We start from the raw sequence: 16,487 nt of genomic DNA on the forward strand, positions 1-16,487 counted from the left end.
ACCTAGGCCCGGGCAGGTTGCAATCAACATCTAGCATCAAATATGGCAATGTATCTGGCACAGCAGTAGCACACCACGAGGCGCGATCTTCCTGCCAATGTCACTGCGTAAAAGCCGCGTATTATCTTCCTATAGCTTTGACGCGCTGTGCCAAAAAAAACAACAACAACAAAAAATCCTTTACCTGCATCCGGGGGGAGAGAGCGAATGGAAAGTGGAGAGGGAAAACATCTCAGCCCTGTCCGCCATCTTCTTGTTCTTTTACCACAAATGACTCACAGCGACTGCAGAAAAATCACCGATCAGCTTGCGCGCAGTCCATCCACAAGCGCAGCGCACAGGGTGGAAGGACGCGTTGGGCGATGGATGGCTACGAAGCGGGATTCCGGGTTGATTATTTTGGCCCCAGCTCTGATGCCCCCCTTCGGCCGAGAGCCTTCAATCACACGCGCTTGCTCAGCACCACCATCAAATCTGCAGTCAAACATCCACACACCAGGCGCGGGAGGGAGGGACGAGGAGGGAGGAGGGAGGAGAAGAGAGGAAGGAACGATCACGGCGATGAGAGAAAGGAAATTGAAGGAAATACAAATAAAATCCACACACAGAAAAGTGTCCCCCCGTGAAAATGGCAGCACCGCAGTGTAGTGTCCAACAGCAGTGCTCCCTCCCCCAGTAACCAAAACGCGTGCCACCGAGCGAGCCAACGGTGCGGAGACGAGGCGCAGGGGAGGAGGGTGGGGGACGCTCATAACGTCAGCACCGTGATTGAGGGGAAAGATGCAGCCACATATAGACATGGACATCTCAGTACACCCGGGAAAGTCTCATCACATTGACTTAAAGTTGGATCTAATTTGAGCTTGTCCCATCTTGCCTATAGTATCGGTTTATATGGGATTCTCAGCAAAACGCAGTTGCAGGGTTCAGCCTATGAACTGTTCCTTTAAGCCATCGACTCATCCGGACAGCAGCTACAACAGTAATACAGTCAACTCGTGATTGAAAGTGTGCTGACTAAACAATGCCACAGGAAATGAGAAGTGGGATCGATATCATGTAGAAAGTAAAAACAAACACAGAAAACATTCTGAGTTTTGTTACTGCGTGACTGATTGCATGCGTTTTCATTTCATTTGCACGATCGGTAGGTCTATAAACAAAGCTTCAGGTTGTCGCTGTCTGTGGTGCTGAAGCTGTGTTAAAGCTGAGCAGTTTTGGCCACAAGACGGCGCACTTTACTAATGTACACGTCTTTGGTTTAATCAAAAGTATTACACTACAAACCTGGATGCAGGTATCTTTACGAATACTTTCATAAAATATGATTAAATAAAACTAAAAAGGAGTCGGCCAAAACAATGCAACATATTTTAGTTTAATTTAAACTTTAACAGAAAATTAACAACAGCTAAAACAAACAAATTAACACCTATTAATACAGGATGGTAATTGTTTCAGATGTTTTAACACTATTGTATTCTTATTTTTATTGTTTGCAAAGTCGAGGTTAATATGGTTAAACTTATGAGCAGCAATGGGTCATATTTGCACAGTTCACTATTTATTTTATTTATTTTATTTCAAATATTAGACTCTAGATCTCAGGCTTTGATTACTTTCTCATGGATGATAAAAGGACCCACAGTAACTTCACCCTCCCAGTCGAAAACTGTAAAAAAGAAGAAAAAGATGTTATTGAATGTTATTGAATATGAATAAACTTGAATGTAGTGTTTACCAAGTTGTACTCAACATTACTGAAATACTGTGCACGTACCTTCCTCTGTAGTTACGTCCCGGGCTTTTCTTGTAGGAGGATGTGGATTTCTGGCAACAGTGGCCCAAGGATAAGACCCTGATCCCGTCGTGCCTCCTCCGCCTGCCCCAGTGGAAGTTGACCCACCTATCTGAGATGACCCAGACCCGCCACCAAGCCACTGTTTCGCTGGCCCATTCATAGGTTTCTGGTTCATAGGTGTAGTGATGCCATGCTCACAGGAGCCACAAGAGGCGTCAGCACCACTGACCTCTCTCCACCTGAGAGGTAAGACACAGTAGTCAGAGCAGTTCTTTTTTATTTACAGTCTGCATAAGTCAGATAAGGACTGGAAATACTATTGCTTCAAGTTAAAGTTAAAATACAACATGCTATAAACCAGAAAAAACAACATTTATGTTTAAGTACTTAAAAATTGGATAACTTTTTTTCGGTTCTAGTACTCAACAACACCAGTACTAGGGATGCACCGATACAAAACTGGTATGGAATATTGCGCTGACACTGAAAAATTTGCTGGATTGGGTATCATTTTCATGATATCAGTTAAGCCGACGGCTGGTTGGGCCGCGGTGGTGATCCCTCTGTATAAGAAGGGGGACCGGAGGGTGTGTTCCAATTACAGGGGAATCACACTCCTCAGCCTTCCCGGTAAGGTCTACTCCAGGGTACTGGAGAGGAGAATCCGACCGATAGTCGAACCTCGGATTCAGGAGGAACAGTGTGGTTTTTGTCCCGGCCGTGGAACACTGGACCAGCTTTATATTTCAAATTTCATATTTCATGGGAGTATGCCCAACCAGTCCACATGTGTTTTGTGGATTTGGAGAAGGCATTCGACCGTGTCCCTCGTAGTGTCCTTTGGGGGGTGCTCTGGGAGTATGGGGTCCGGGGCTCTTTGCTAAGGGCTGTCCGGTCCCTGTATGACCGGAGCAGGAGCTGTGTTCGCATTGCCGGCAGTAAGTCAGACCTGTTCCCGGTGCATGTTGGACTCCGCCAGGGCTGCCCTTTGTCACCGGTTCTGTTCATTATATTTATGGACAGAATTTCTAGGCGCAGCCAGGGGCCGGAGGGGGCCTGGTTTGGGAACCACAGGATTTCATCTCTGCTGTTTGCGGATGATGTTGTCCTGATGGCTTCATCGTGCCAGGACCTGCAGCACTGGGGCGATTTGCAGCCGAGTATGAAGCGGCTGGGATGAGAATCAGCTCCTCTAAATCTGAGGCCATGGTTCTCAACTGGAAAAAGGTGGTTTGCCCTCTCCGGGTGGGTGGTGAGTCTCTGCCCCAAGTGGAGGGGTTGAAGTATCTCAGGGTCTTGTTCACGAGTGAGGGAAGGATGGAGCGTGAGATTGACAGGCGGATCGGTGCAGCGTCTTCAGTGATGCGGTCGCTGTATCGGTCCGTTGTGGTGAAGAAGGAGCTGAGCCAGAAGGCGAAGCTCTCGATTTACCGGTCAATCTACGTTCCTACCCTCACCTATGGTCATGAGCTTTGGGCAATGACCGAAAGGACAAGATCGCGGATACAAGTGGCCAAAATGGGTTTCCTCTGCAGAGTGGCCGGGCGCACCCTTAGGGATAGGGTGAGGAGCTCGGTCACACGGGAGGAGCTCGGAGTAGAGCCGCTGCTCCTACACGTTGAGAGGAGCCAGCTGAGGTGGCTCGGGCATCTGTCAGGATGCCTCCTGGACACCTCCCTCGGGAGGTGTTCTGGGCATGTCCCACCAGGAGGAGGCCCCGGGGAAGACCCAGGACACGCTGGAGGGACAATGTCTCTCAGCTGGCCTGGGAACGCCTTGGGGTCCCATCGGAGGAGCTGGAGGACGTGTCTGGGGTGAGGGAAGTCTGGGAGTCCCTGCTTAGACTGCTGCCCCCGCGACCCAGCTCTGGATAAGCGGAAGAAAATGGATGGATGGATGGTTGGGCCTTTAAATGGAGGTAATAAGACTTTTTACCGACTGATTTTGGCCTAGAATGTCTCATAATGTTTGATTTTTTTTTCAGACAAAGCCGATCTGTAGTTACTTCAAGGATAAGTAACCGTTCCATAAAACATTTGACTGTCTCATATTTTAAGCAAATAAGTGGCATTTTCTGTCCCTACACTGGTACTGGTCAATATAAATAAGCCAAAGTATCAATATGCTTTGGTTAATCTATACCTGGAAACCTAAAACAGATTTACTCCCTACTTGAAATTTTGCTTTACTAATAACATGTAAAGTAAGTTCTTATCTCTTTGTAGCACTTACATGTTGTTGACGTATGAGCAGGCTCTGTGCAGTTCGTTGATGTTAAGTGCAGTGGATGTGGCTTTCAGCTGGCAGGTAACGTACATCTGTTGGAGCAATGGGTTAGATTTGAGCTCATCATAGCACACTGACACTACTATTGACAGATTTCAAGCCATGAGTGAGGAACATGTTTTAGTTTGAGCTTTTAGTCCTGCCCACTTCTTTTCTGCCACTGTAATATTGCACCATGACAGAGAAACAACTGTTAGGGATGACGCTGTGCAGTTGTTTCCTGTAGTTCTCCAATCTTTGCTACTATTTGCTGTTTCGTCTCTCTTGAACATGCACTATGATAGAGAATCAAGTGTCTGAGATAGTTTCATGCAGTTGGTTTCCCATGATCCTTAGTAACAATGTGCCTGATTGGATGATAAAAGGTAACCCTGTCAGTAGTATTGTTACAATAATACATTTCAAACTTTTGATACTAAGGAATGGACTCCATACCACAATTATAATAATAAAAAAACTCTTTCATTAGATAATAGAATGTAAATTTCTACATTAAATAATAATACTTTCTTTTATATTACTACCACGCAATGTTATATCTGTGTGATCGCTTAGTCGTCCAGGTAGGTTCCATAGGGTCCATGGGCGTATACTAGTCTATGTGGTCTTGTATGTGTTCTGGTACAGCTCACGATCATTCTAAAGCTGTTCAGGAAATCTAGTATTGATAGTAATTTTAGATTAGTGTCTGATTTTTGATACTTTTGACAACCCTAGTCAGTAGTTTCTGTATTAGTTATTACCTGAGAAAATGCTATGTAAAATTAATAGATTATATTTTACAGTCTCAATTTGAACTGCTTTTACCATACAATGCATGATGTAAAGAGCATTTATCTTGACAAGAATAAATTAAAGTCAGGTACAGGCCCTAAAAGGAAAAGTGCTCACCACTCCTGACTCCACTCCCTGGAACCTAAAGGCCTCCAGCTGGAAGCGCAGTTTGTTCTCTGCAGTGCGAGGCAGGAAGTATGAGGCTGATTGTGTCACTCTGCCATCAACAAAACATCTGCACACACACAAACAATCAGTGTCAGAGAAAACCCAGAATGTAACTGTGTGTTTTATATTTCTTCTTCTCACCCGTGATTGTCAATGAAGGCATATCTGGGGAGGGAGTTTACATCAGGAGCTGCTGTAGCAACACAGTGGTCCACGTAAACCCGGAGAGGGACATGGAAGAACTGCATGACAGATGCCTCAATGTGAATCACATTGCCCAAAAAGTACTGGTTGCTCGGCCTCTCATACACCCAGTCCTCTGTGCAGTAAAACCATGTCAGGATAGATTTCATACTGAGACAGGTGAAAGAGGGCAGGCTCACCTGTCATAAGTTTCAGGGAGAAGTACAAAAATCCCTCTGCCACCTTCACAGCAGAGAAAGGAACCCACAATGGATCAAGAGGTAAACTGCTCACATTCTGCCTCCTAAAGGAAGGTAAGTTAGTATATTTGGTAATAATAAGGAAATTCTCTTTCAGCAGTTATTCAGTCTGGCAGTTCTATTCTAAAAAGCATACCTTGGGTAGTGACACTCCACAATGACAGCAGCTTTGCTCGTCCTCACCACAGGAGAGTCCCCATACCTTGGAGGATCGTAGTTCAGGACGTAGGAGTAAATGAAGGAGTTGTCTGTCATCTGTAAGAAAACCACAAACATTTAGCATTCAGAGTTGGGCTGTTCCTGTTTGTTCCTCAGACTCACCCTCAGCTCACTGCCACAGCTCTGCAGCTCATACTGGAAGATCAGCACTTGGCCAGTGTTGTCCTCAGCAGAGACAGGACAGTCTCCCAGAGTGAGGCCTCCAGGATAAATGAACTGTCCTATACCAAACATGTCCTTCTTCACCTCCACATGAACATAGCTTTCTCTACAGTCTACCGCCACAGTGCTCACAGGCACAGGGTGTCTGACCTCAATGGGTGTGGAGGGCTGGGCTGGGACCTCCAGCTGAGGGTCCTCAGGGTACTTCCATTCCAGAGGCTTCTCAAAGGTCTGCTTACTCTGTTGAGGGTTTACGGGCCACTGCTTGCCGAGTGTTTGAGGGTTTGGCTGAGGGTTTGGCTGAGGGTTTGGCTTTGTTGGTTTCCACTGTGCATCACAGAAGCTGCTAAATATTGCTAGTGCCAAAAGGCATGTAGCAGTGCACTTCAACAACATGGCTCTGGCTAGCACTGCTCTCCCTTGGGTGCTGTAGAGGGACCTGAAGCCTGAGAAGGTCCTTTTATATGCCCCAAGGGCCCACCCTCTGGTGCCTGTCACTATGTGCCCTGGACACCAACGCTCTGGCCCACATACAGCACTGGTGAGTTATGCCAGCAGCTTATGGGGGGAGGGCTGAGAGTTGTACATATACAGTAAAAATATATTATAAATATGTTGTATTTATTACATTTGTACATTTATAAGTGTTTAGACTCATTGACACCAAGTTTAACAAAATGTCACGCTGATCTGATTCTAAGTCTTCCTGTCCTCCACATAAAATGTCAAACAAAATTATTTGCCAAAGTAAATTTGTTATTTGGAACAAATCAATAGAGGAGCAATCACCTGTTTGTAAAATAGGTCAGAGAATGTTGTGCTGTGTCACATTTAATACCTTTAGGTGACTAATGTATATTATTATGCTGCACATATTTCCTAATGTTCAGCATAAAAATGAAAAGGTTTATTGACATTTCAAAAAGTGTTTATTCTTAAAACAATTTTTGTTAAATGTGTCTCTATAACAATTCTACCTTAGTATGACATAGACATGTTATTCTGATCTCATATGTTATACAACTCGTGTGTGTGACCTGCAGTACTGGTCATACAAACCTATTTGACTCCGGTCACTGCTAATACCCTTTGCCTGCCCATGGCACTAGCCTTCAAGATACATTAAAAATACATTTCTTTGTCTGAAGTATATAAAAAATGTGCAGTTATTATGTTATGTTAATGTCAGTGTGACCCTTCAGAATGAAAAATTATTTAGAGAACCAACCAATTTCAAGGCAATCTGATTGGTGGCTGAGCTCAGCCAATAGGAGAGGAGCTTTTGACCGGCAGTACCTCACCCATATGTATAAAAGTCCAGCTGTTCCCCCAACCTTCCACAGCCTCACGCCCATTGCCCCTGGTGGATTTCTGAGCTGGGAGCCATGGCAGTCAGACTTGTAGGTCTTAGTCTTCTTGCAGTGATATTGTTGGGTAGTCTAGCAACTGCACAGTATTTTAAACCCGTGGACCCTCAGCATCCTCAGCAACCTAAGGTTCCCCAGAACGTCCAGCCACCCGCATACCCCCGACCACCCCAACAGCAATCTAACCCCACCTACCCCCAGGTCCAAGGACACCTGCCGTCTTCACAGAAGCCTAATCAGCCTCCTCAGGTGAGCTCTCCTTATATTCCGAAACCTCAAGTACCGCAGGGCCCACAAAAACCTGTACCACAAGACCCGCACAAGCCTCAGAATCCCCAGTACCCCCAGAACCCCCAGCACCCCCAGAACCCCCAGAACCCCCAGTACCCCCAGAACCCCCAGAACCCCCAGTACCCCCAGAACCCCCAGAACCCCCAGTACCCCCGGTACCCCCAGTACACCCAGCCCCCTCAGAAACCCCAGCACCCCCAGACACCCCAGAACCCCCAGAACACAAAGAATCCTCCAGGCCCGGAATTTTCAACATGTGAGGTGGACGCTCATTTAAAAATCCAGTGTGGGCTTCCTGGCATAACTGCATCGGAATGCCAGGCCATCAACTGCTGCTTTGATGGACAGATGTGCTATTACGGCATAGCTGGTGAGTGTTTCTCCTTGTTCTACTTTACTACTACTACTGAAAACATTTGTAATGGCCATCTCTTTCAATAGTGACTCTGCAGTGCACAAAAGATGCCCAGGTCATTTTGGTAGTTGCTCGACATGCCACATTGCCCACCATCGACTTAGATTCCATTCATTTTTTGGGAACTGGTCAGCACTGCCAAGCTGTTGGGACAACCTCCGCATTTGTCATCTATCAGTTCCCTGCTACAAGCTGTGGGACTACTGTGACAGTGAGTTACTCTGGAATCCTATTTTTATAAAGGGAATAGGCTCTGTGCACAACTGTTAGTGAGTGAGCTGCTGTGTACAGAGCCTATTATCATTACTTAACACAATATTTGGCAGGAGGACGAAAACGGGATAACTTACGAGAACCGAATGTCATCTTCTTATGAAGTTGCTGTTGGGCCATATGGAGCCATTACTAGGGACAGCCAATTTGAGTAAGTTGGCTATTTTTAATAATAATAATAATAAAAAAAAAATTCAGAAATATGTAGAAACATGTAAATGCATTAAGGTGATGGGTTAAATAGCTAGTTTTAATTTTGGTATAGTTTTATTTGTAGCTTTGTTTTGGCTAAAAGGTTTAGTGTTGCAACCTTGAATAAATAGTGATATACTAAGAAAGACAGTACCATTGTTCACCTAGTATGTGTCTTCTATATGTTGACTTTTATAGTGTACAGTTTGTAGTTATTTATTTGTATGTTTGTCATTTATCTATGTTTTTTAAAATGTCTGTTGTGTACTGCACTCTGGTCAACTTTGTTGTTTTTAAAGTGCATTAGAAATAAAGTTGGATTGGATTGGATTCTAAAATTGGCATGTCTGTTTTAGCCTGATGTTCCAGTGCAGATACATTGGAACCACAGTGGAAGCTCTGGTACTGGAGGTGGCCACCCTCCCTGCTCCTTCCCCTGTGGCTGGTCCTGGTCCTCTGAATGTGGAGCTCAGGCTGGGCAATGGAAAATGTGTAGTAAAGGGCTGTGTGGAGGGTGGGTTCCATGGCTACTTTATTCTATCTGCTGTATGTCCTTATGTTGCTGCGGTGAGTAAGTTTGTGCTTGTCTGAACAGAGGATGTGGCCTACACCTCTTACTACACGGACAGTGAGTACCCAGTCACAAAGGTGCTCCGGGACCCCGTGTATGTGGAGGTGAGACTACTGGAGAGAACAGACCCAAACCTGGTGTTGACCCTTGGCCGCTGCTGGGCCACTTCCAGCCCTAACCCCCAGAGTCTCCCCCAGTGGGACTTGCTGGTTAATGGGTAAGATTAGAACATTAAAGTGGAACCTTTTTTTTTTCACTGCTAAACTGTGCATATAGTGTTTTAATTGCATTATCTACTGTTCCTAGTCATTTTTTTGGCAACTTTAGTGCAAACTAGGGACATTTGCGTCTTTCTGGTCAAAACCCCCTAAATCTAAGAGTGTGCTGGCTCCCCCTGCATCCAGGTGTTTCTGATGATAAACACCTGGCTGAGGGTCAGAGTTTGAAGTGTAGATACATGTTAGACCAATCACTCTGTTCCTTATACCTCCAGGGCCTGCCCTTCCTCCTCTCTCACTCTCCTCTTTAGTCCTTCAGGTACTGCTTAGTTTAGAAGCTCTATTTGAAATGTGGTTATGGGTGGAGTTTAGGTGTTTAGTCTCACTTTATGTCTGCATTTGTTTTGTTCTTAAATGTGTGTAATGTAGGACTGCTTTCTTTTAATCTGGCAGCTGTCCTTACCAGGATGACCGTTACCAAACCACCCTGGTCAACGTGGGGCCGTCCTCAGGGCTCAGTTTTCCCAGTCACTATAGGAGATTCATTTTCAAGATGTTTGCATTTGTTGCACATGAGTATACTGATCCAGCTAAGAAGATCCAACATGATGAGGTTTGGGTGCCTTTAAAAGAGAAGGTACAACTTAAAATCCTTCATGAAATGTACATCTAATGAAAATGTCATTGATACATGTATTGTTTTATTAGGTGTACATCCACTGCAACACATCAGTGTGCACACCAAGTCTTCAAAACAACTGTGAACCTCGGTGCTTCAGAAAGAGTGAGTATTTCACAGTTTTTGTTTTGTTATTGATGTCATTAGAAAGATATTGCTCTTGCATGTGCATAACTTTGGATATTTAGTACAATAGACTAAATGTGTTTGTACAAACAGGGAGAGACATTGCTGCATCAGTGAAGAGTGCCTCCAGAGCTGAAAACACTACTACCACAGTGACTAGTCAAGGCATCATCATTATGGATCAAAGACAAGAGCCGTAATTTTGTTATCATAAAATATATCGAGGCTGGGGTATTCAAGACAATTTAACTGGCTGTTTCCAGGCATATTGTTGAAACCCTAAAAATATAACCACAGAAACATATATTATAAATAAATTATAACGCGATTGTGTCAGAATAGTATATTTCTAAAATTGTGGTAAATATTACAAATATTCTGTGATATATAACATGTAATGTCAAACTTGTTTTAGAATAAATAGTAAACAGAGTATAATAAATATTGTTATGAGTTTGTCATTGTGTTTATGTGTGAAAATACGCAATAAAAATACTGCACGTAGAGTTACTGAATAAACATCCAGCCTACAAATATGCAAACGTCATTTCCCACAAACCCTTTTAGCTGACGTAGGCAGTGCGTGCGCACAGGGCGCGCTCTCATTGGACGCTTGGTCCGCCAGGTTGTTTATTTCCTGGTTTTTTACTAATCCTCACCCACTGGCGTTGGTCTGTGGCTTTGGGGGGTAGAGGTAAAACGTATTCTGAATCCGATACGTTGATAGTCGCTGGCAGCCTCCTCCCATGCGGTGCGCACTGTCCTATGTTTGGCTCTTACGCTTAAGTAGCTTTACCGGCGTTGTGCGCTTGTCAGCGAGCTCCAGCTGCCGCTCCACACGGACAGTTCACATCGGGCTCTCGGTGGGGCTCCCTTTACTGTTCGCTAGGAAACTCATGATACAGTCAGGCAATATGAGCGGCAACAGAGGCGTAACTGGACCAGGCGCAGTGGATTTTAGGTGCATAAAAACAGACAACACTGACCCATCCGTGGAGAGGAAACTAGAGGGGAGCACGCTGGATGTAGCGGCCCACAGACTGCGGACACCCAGCCCCCAGGTGGGCGATGAAGACTCCGAGGCAGAGTCTTTTCGGGATGGAAGAACTGAGGAGGTGGACCGGGAAACCAAGGGCAGGGCGTACGCGTGGTGCAGGGACTTTCTGTCCGGGTCCTGGAAGACCATACAAGAAGAGGATTTTCATATCAGCATCGTCAGGTAAATTATGTTTCCAGGACTTAACTGCGCATTGAGAGTACAGGGTTAGTGGCACTCTAACATACTCCTAGGCTAATCCAAAAGCAGTTTTATGCTTACTGCTGATTTATTTCCAGCGGTGGGCTGAGTAACCTGCTCTACCTGTGCTCTTTACCTGACCATGTGCGTGTGGAGGGAGAGGAACCCAGGCAGGTGCTGCTCCGAGTCTATGGTGCCATCTTACAGGTCTGTCTAGGGGGACATCCATGGTAACCATGTTGTCATTATGAACATGTAACATCATGCTTCTCCTGTGCGTTTGTTTCCAGGGTGTGGACTCTCTGGTGTTGGAAAGTGTCATGTTTGCCATACTGGCAGAAAGAACTCTTGGGCCAAAACTTTATGGCATATTTCCAGATGGACGGTTAGAGCAGTACCTCCCGGTATGAGGCTTTCTGTATTTAGTGTGAAAGAGCACTGAGATACTGACTTCTTACCAGAATACTATAATTTACTATTTATATTTTCATATCAGAACACTCGAATGCACACTGATCAACTCTCTGAACCATCTATCTCGGCTGAGATTGCTACTAAAGTAGCACGTTTCCATAATATGGCCATGCCTTTCAACAAAGAGCCCAAGTGGCTATTTGGGACCATTGACAAGTAAGAAACCTCACATTTGGACCTTAATTATTAATTGAACTATTTTCACAAATGTCCTTGTCAATATATCCTTTCTTTTCAGATACATGGATCAAGTGATAAAACTTAAATTTAACCGAGAAGCACATGTAAAAAAATACAAGAAGCTGATGAAGCTGGACCTGCCTGGTGAACTGAAGAGGCTTCGGTGAGTTGAGATTCTAGTACAGATTTCATTTTCCAGGAATTTTCAAACATTCCACAACAGGTGCTTTTGACTGAATAACAACTTGTTATTAGACCATTATCAGGTCCTTACTTGGCACCCTATCATAGCCAACATTTCAACAATAGGAGTAAATTATAGGAGTATTATGTTAAAACCTCACAGTGAATGGATTTCAGTTTGTAATTCCAGAAATTTACAATATACAGTATTTTCACTCTGGTGACCTTTGCCCTATTCTCCCCTGGTCCTTCAGACTTCTATTGACAGCCAGCAAAATCAGCCTGTATTTATTGGCCTTGTTATCTGTAGACACCGGGGATATCTAGTACAACATTCCAACGATATCTTATGTCATGGTTTTTATCTTCAAGTTCAAATTATTTTGATAGCTCCTCTTTGTTAATCATTATTATGTCTAACATCATGGCAGAAACACAATAAATGTTCATAAACAATGTTAATAACATGGTTTTAAATTTTTTTCCACCCACAGTGCTTTACTGGCTGCGACTCCCTCCCCTGTGGTGTTCTGTCATAATGATGTGCAGGAAGGTAAGTTGCTTTGCAAGGCCTTGTTTATCTATGAATCTGCTGTTGTAAAACTAACAAAACTATGAATGGACCCATATGGAATCTAGTAAAGTGTGAAATAACTCAAAACAGGTTTTATGTTTGGATCACTGCCTGTCACACCTGTGAGGTGAAAACAATTTCAGGTGACTTCATGAAGCTCATTCAGAGAAAGCAAAGAGTGGCTACTGTGAGGAATCAAATCTTACTAAAAACAGTCTTTGCTACATAATTCCATACATCTTGCTTTATATAGCTGATGTCTCTAATTTGTATCTAATGGTAATTACAATTACATCTAATTATGCAAGTAGTAAACATAAAGGAAAAAAACACATTGAATGAGAAGGTATGTCCAAACTTTCAACTGGTGTCATATAAAATATTTGAGTTGACAGTCTTGTCTTGTTTCAGGAAACATTTTGATTCTTGAAGATAAGGACCAATCCTCAAATGAACGACTCATGTTGATAGACTTTGAATACAGCAGTTATAACTACAGGTATTGGATGCCATAACTTATACCCTATTATTGCTATGTATAATAGGCTTATCATTCATGACACTTTTTCAGAGGGTTTGATTTTGGGAACCACTTCTGTGAATGGATGTACGATTATACCTACAACCAATGGCCTTTCTACAAAGCCTCACCAGAGAATTACCCAACCAGAGATCAGCAGGTGAGATTAGCCATAACAGGTTATGAACTGAGACTATTGCTCAATTCTGTTTGCTGTGTCTGTGCACAGAGCCAGGTTATTTCCAATGGCTTTCTGCTCCCAGTAAATATGATTGACTGCACAGAAATTTAGGTGTCAAGGAGGCAAGGAAACAGAATTAGAATGGGGCACATGTGAGGAGTTCAGTCACTCACTCATTCTTACGACATTACCCTGTAGCTTTACACTGCCATCTGGTGGTTAATACAGCAAATATTTTGTCCTCCATAGCTTCATTTCATCAGGAGTTATTTGGCAGAACAAGAGAGACTCTTGACTCTCGACATGAAAATGCATCGAACTCAGGTGGAAGAGAACATGATTATTGAGGCTAACAGGTAATTTGTGTGAATTTTTATTTCAAACATAAAGCACATTCTTAAAGAGGGAGTATTATGCTTTTTGGGGCTCATGTTATAATGTTTCCTTAGAAAAAATGCATTTTTCTTGGCTTACACTTGTAATGCGCTTTACAGGCTTGTCAAAGCGCTACACTATAGTCATTATTCATTCATTTCCACACTTGGTGATGGTAAGCTACTATTGTAGCCACAGCTGCCCTGGGGCAGACTGACAGAAGCAAGGCTGCTTCCACCAACGACAGAACTTGGTCCGAGCGGGACTCGATCCTCCGACCTTTGGGTTGGGGGACCAACACTCTAACCACTGAGCCACTGTCGCCCCATTTTTATGTCATCCATGCATGTTTGAGTAATCTAGCGCACTCTCAGGCACAATTCGAAGGCTTCTTATAGTTAACACTGAGTCCTTTGACTGAGACACAAAGATGACTGAAAAACACAGTGGAAATGTGTGGAACTTCTGTCAAAGGCTCTGCCCACAAGCCTACATCATCAACATTCAAAAGCAGGATGCAAAATAATACTCTACAACTTCATAAACCTGATGGGATGTGCAGTAGTTCCATTAGTGGAATGCACACTGATTGTGTAGCACTGTGAAGGGCAAGTGACTTGCGGCCGATCTAAATATTTCATGTGTTAGCAATTAATACCCCTTAGAAGTGCAATACCCCCTATTTAAACATTTATTTAAGCCTACCTGTATTAACTGCAGTTTCTGGATGTGGTATAGAATGATGAATGTAGTTAACGGTTGCATTTGGATGTGCAGATATGCTTTAGCCTCTCACTTCCTGTGGGGGCTCTGGTCCATCATTCAGGCAAAAATATCAAAGATTGAATTTGGATACATGGTAAGTATTTATATAGGAATGCATGTATTTCACACTTAAATCAACTGAATAACTGGACTTAACTTGATTTCTCAGGACTATGCACAGTGCCGTTTTGATGCCTATTTCAAACAGAAGAAGCTCTTTGCGTAAAGCTAGTGTTTGTACTCCACACCTGTGACATAGTCCTTAGAGCTCAGCACAGTGGGAGAGGATCCTGTGAGCACAGATCAGAAGCACATTCCAATTGCCTCTGACCATTAGTGCACTGGATGGTCTCCATTTTGTGAAATACTATTTGGACCCTAGCAGCTGAATGAATGTGCACGTAACAATCTGTCTTTATCTGTATTTAGTATTACTTTTACTTTTGTATTCCTTTAAGTGACTAGTTCATTCAGTGGTCCAATGAATTGTTTAACCTCAGTTACTCTGTAGCTGTACAATAATTTCAAATCACTGTTTAGCACTTACACAATGACTGTAGGAGCTTCTGAATGTGTGTTGTAGTTGTCACTCTGCTAAAAATCCATGGAAACTATGACTGAGTCAGAGAAAGGGCTACTTCTATCTAGTATTGTGTCCAATCCATTTTTTTTTTTTTTAAATCAATTTTAATTCCTAAATGAAGCAGCTAGAATCATGAATAAACAGTGGTGGACAGTAACAAAGTACAAAGGTAAAAGTATCTGGTATCTGTATTTAACTTTGGTAAATTTTTACAGTGGATACTTTTTACTTTTACTGTATTACATCTGAGAGCAGGTACTTTGTACTTCACTATGTTTTTGAACAGGACTGAAAAGTTAAAAGTACTTGGCATATGATTTCAGGGGGTGTTTTAGCACATTCATGGTAACTCCCTGACTAAAGTATTTTAGGTCAAGTCCTGCCTTTGAGCAAGCAAAAATACACAATTAAATTTGTATAGAAACAGAAACAGAAAAATTGATTCAGTCGCCAACGAAAAAATCAAGACAGTTATTTATCAATATAATGCTATAATGGTTATTAAAGTAATCTGTCTTTTGCATGTACTTTTACATGTACTTCAATACTTTTACTTGAAAAAGTATCACATATTATAATTTACTTGAGTATGCTTTTGTGCCCATATCTGTACTTTAAATTAAAGGTCCCATACCATGCAAATGGTAATCTTGTGAGGTTTTAGAAATGTTAATGTTGTTACCTCCTCAAAAACATACCTGGAGTTGTGTTCTGTTTCATTCACACATGTTCACACATTACTCTGTCAACATCTCAAAAGCTCAGAATGTTCTGATCCATGTTGTAATTTCTTGAAAGGATAATTTTAAAGTTAACAGCTCCTTTTACCTTTTGTTTATTAGAGATTGGCAGTTCCAAGGGTTGACATCTAAATGATTTTAGTGAAGGTGCAAGGAGTTTAAAAGTGGAGCACTTCCTGTATGACCTCACAACATCATGTTTGAGAGAAGAACTCAGTATAAATACGCAGTGTTTGTTTGAATGAAACTAAACACAATGCCAGGTATGCTTTTGATGTGGAAACAATATGACATAGATCAGAAATATGGACCCTTTAAGTAACAGACATATGTGTGGTACAAAATAATTTTATCAGGATGAATATAATGTGATTCTTCTTTTTTTCTGTATTGTTTTAAATGTGAAACTACCTTATACCTTTTCTAATATGTGTTTTGTAAACATTAATTTGTCTAGTTTGTTACCGAATCATGTTGAGTTTGCGTTCTGAAGTTATAGATTTCTAAAATATAATGAATGTACGTCGTTTAAGTATTTTAATGAATGCACCAAGTTTCTTGGTTTTTCTCATCAGTGTTGTTAGACTGAATCTATCTGTAGGCTATGCAGTCATTTGTAACATCTAAGTTCTGTTTCATTTAACCTTGCACTACATTAAAAAGCTCAACCATGATTTGATGCTGTTTTTT

The 16,487-nt window shown here is 42.6% G+C and overlaps 5 protein-coding genes across 6 annotated transcripts in view; 3 read left to right on the forward strand and 2 right to left on the reverse strand.

The window, feature by feature from the left end:
* The window catches only part of mapk8ip2 (mitogen-activated protein kinase 8 interacting protein 2), a 39,867-nt gene extending 39,238 nt beyond the window's left edge, over window positions 1-629 (reverse strand). For both annotated transcript variants that reach the window (XM_033968312.2, XM_033968311.2), the window contains exon 1: window positions 185-629. In XM_033968312.2, coding sequence (XP_033824203.1) covers window positions 185-249 — 65 coding nt within the window. In that variant the 5' untranslated portion in view covers window positions 250-629. The remainder of the gene's footprint in view (window positions 1-184) is intronic.
* The window catches only part of cpt1b (carnitine palmitoyltransferase 1B (muscle)), a 74,076-nt gene that overhangs the window by 37,827 nt on the left and 19,762 nt on the right, over window positions 1-16,487 (forward strand). The window lies entirely within an intron of this gene.
* LOC117372322 (zona pellucida sperm-binding protein 3-like) lies at window positions 1,457-6,278 on the reverse strand. Its single transcript, XM_033968114.2, has 8 exons — window positions 5,794-6,278; window positions 5,609-5,727; window positions 5,413-5,516; window positions 5,171-5,348; window positions 4,979-5,096; window positions 4,034-4,119; window positions 1,781-2,040; window positions 1,457-1,672 (listed from the first exon to the last, which is right to left on the reverse strand). The coding sequence occupies exons 1-8, from the start codon at window positions 6,247-6,249 to the stop codon at window positions 1,605-1,607; spliced, it is 1,389 nt and encodes a 462-aa protein (XP_033824005.2). The 5' UTR covers window positions 6,250-6,278; the 3' UTR covers window positions 1,457-1,604.
* Window positions 7,206-10,325, forward strand: LOC117372321 (zona pellucida sperm-binding protein 4-like). The gene is made up of 8 exons (XM_033968113.2): window positions 7,206-7,881; window positions 7,953-8,137; window positions 8,253-8,350; window positions 8,748-8,905; window positions 8,987-9,179; window positions 9,634-9,817; window positions 9,889-9,964; window positions 10,079-10,325. Exons 1-8 carry the CDS (start codon window positions 7,239-7,241, stop codon window positions 10,183-10,185), a joined length of 1,644 nt encoding a protein of 547 aa, XP_033824004.1. The 5' UTR covers window positions 7,206-7,238; the 3' UTR covers window positions 10,186-10,325.
* On the forward strand, window positions 10,652-16,471 carry chkb (choline kinase beta). The gene is made up of 11 exons (XM_033968421.2): window positions 10,652-11,204; window positions 11,321-11,429; window positions 11,513-11,626; window positions 11,719-11,852; window positions 11,935-12,039; window positions 12,554-12,612; window positions 13,045-13,132; window positions 13,205-13,313; window positions 13,584-13,690; window positions 14,487-14,568; window positions 14,644-16,471. Exons 1-11 carry the CDS (start codon window positions 10,732-10,734, stop codon window positions 14,698-14,700), a joined length of 1,437 nt encoding a protein of 478 aa, XP_033824312.1. The 5' UTR covers window positions 10,652-10,731; the 3' UTR covers window positions 14,701-16,471.

The sequence above is a fragment of the Periophthalmus magnuspinnatus genome, chromosome 6 (genome assembly GCF_009829125.3).
Source record: "Periophthalmus magnuspinnatus isolate fPerMag1 chromosome 6, fPerMag1.2.pri, whole genome shotgun sequence".
NCBI lineage: Eukaryota > Metazoa > Chordata > Actinopteri > Gobiiformes > Gobiidae > Periophthalmus > Periophthalmus magnuspinnatus.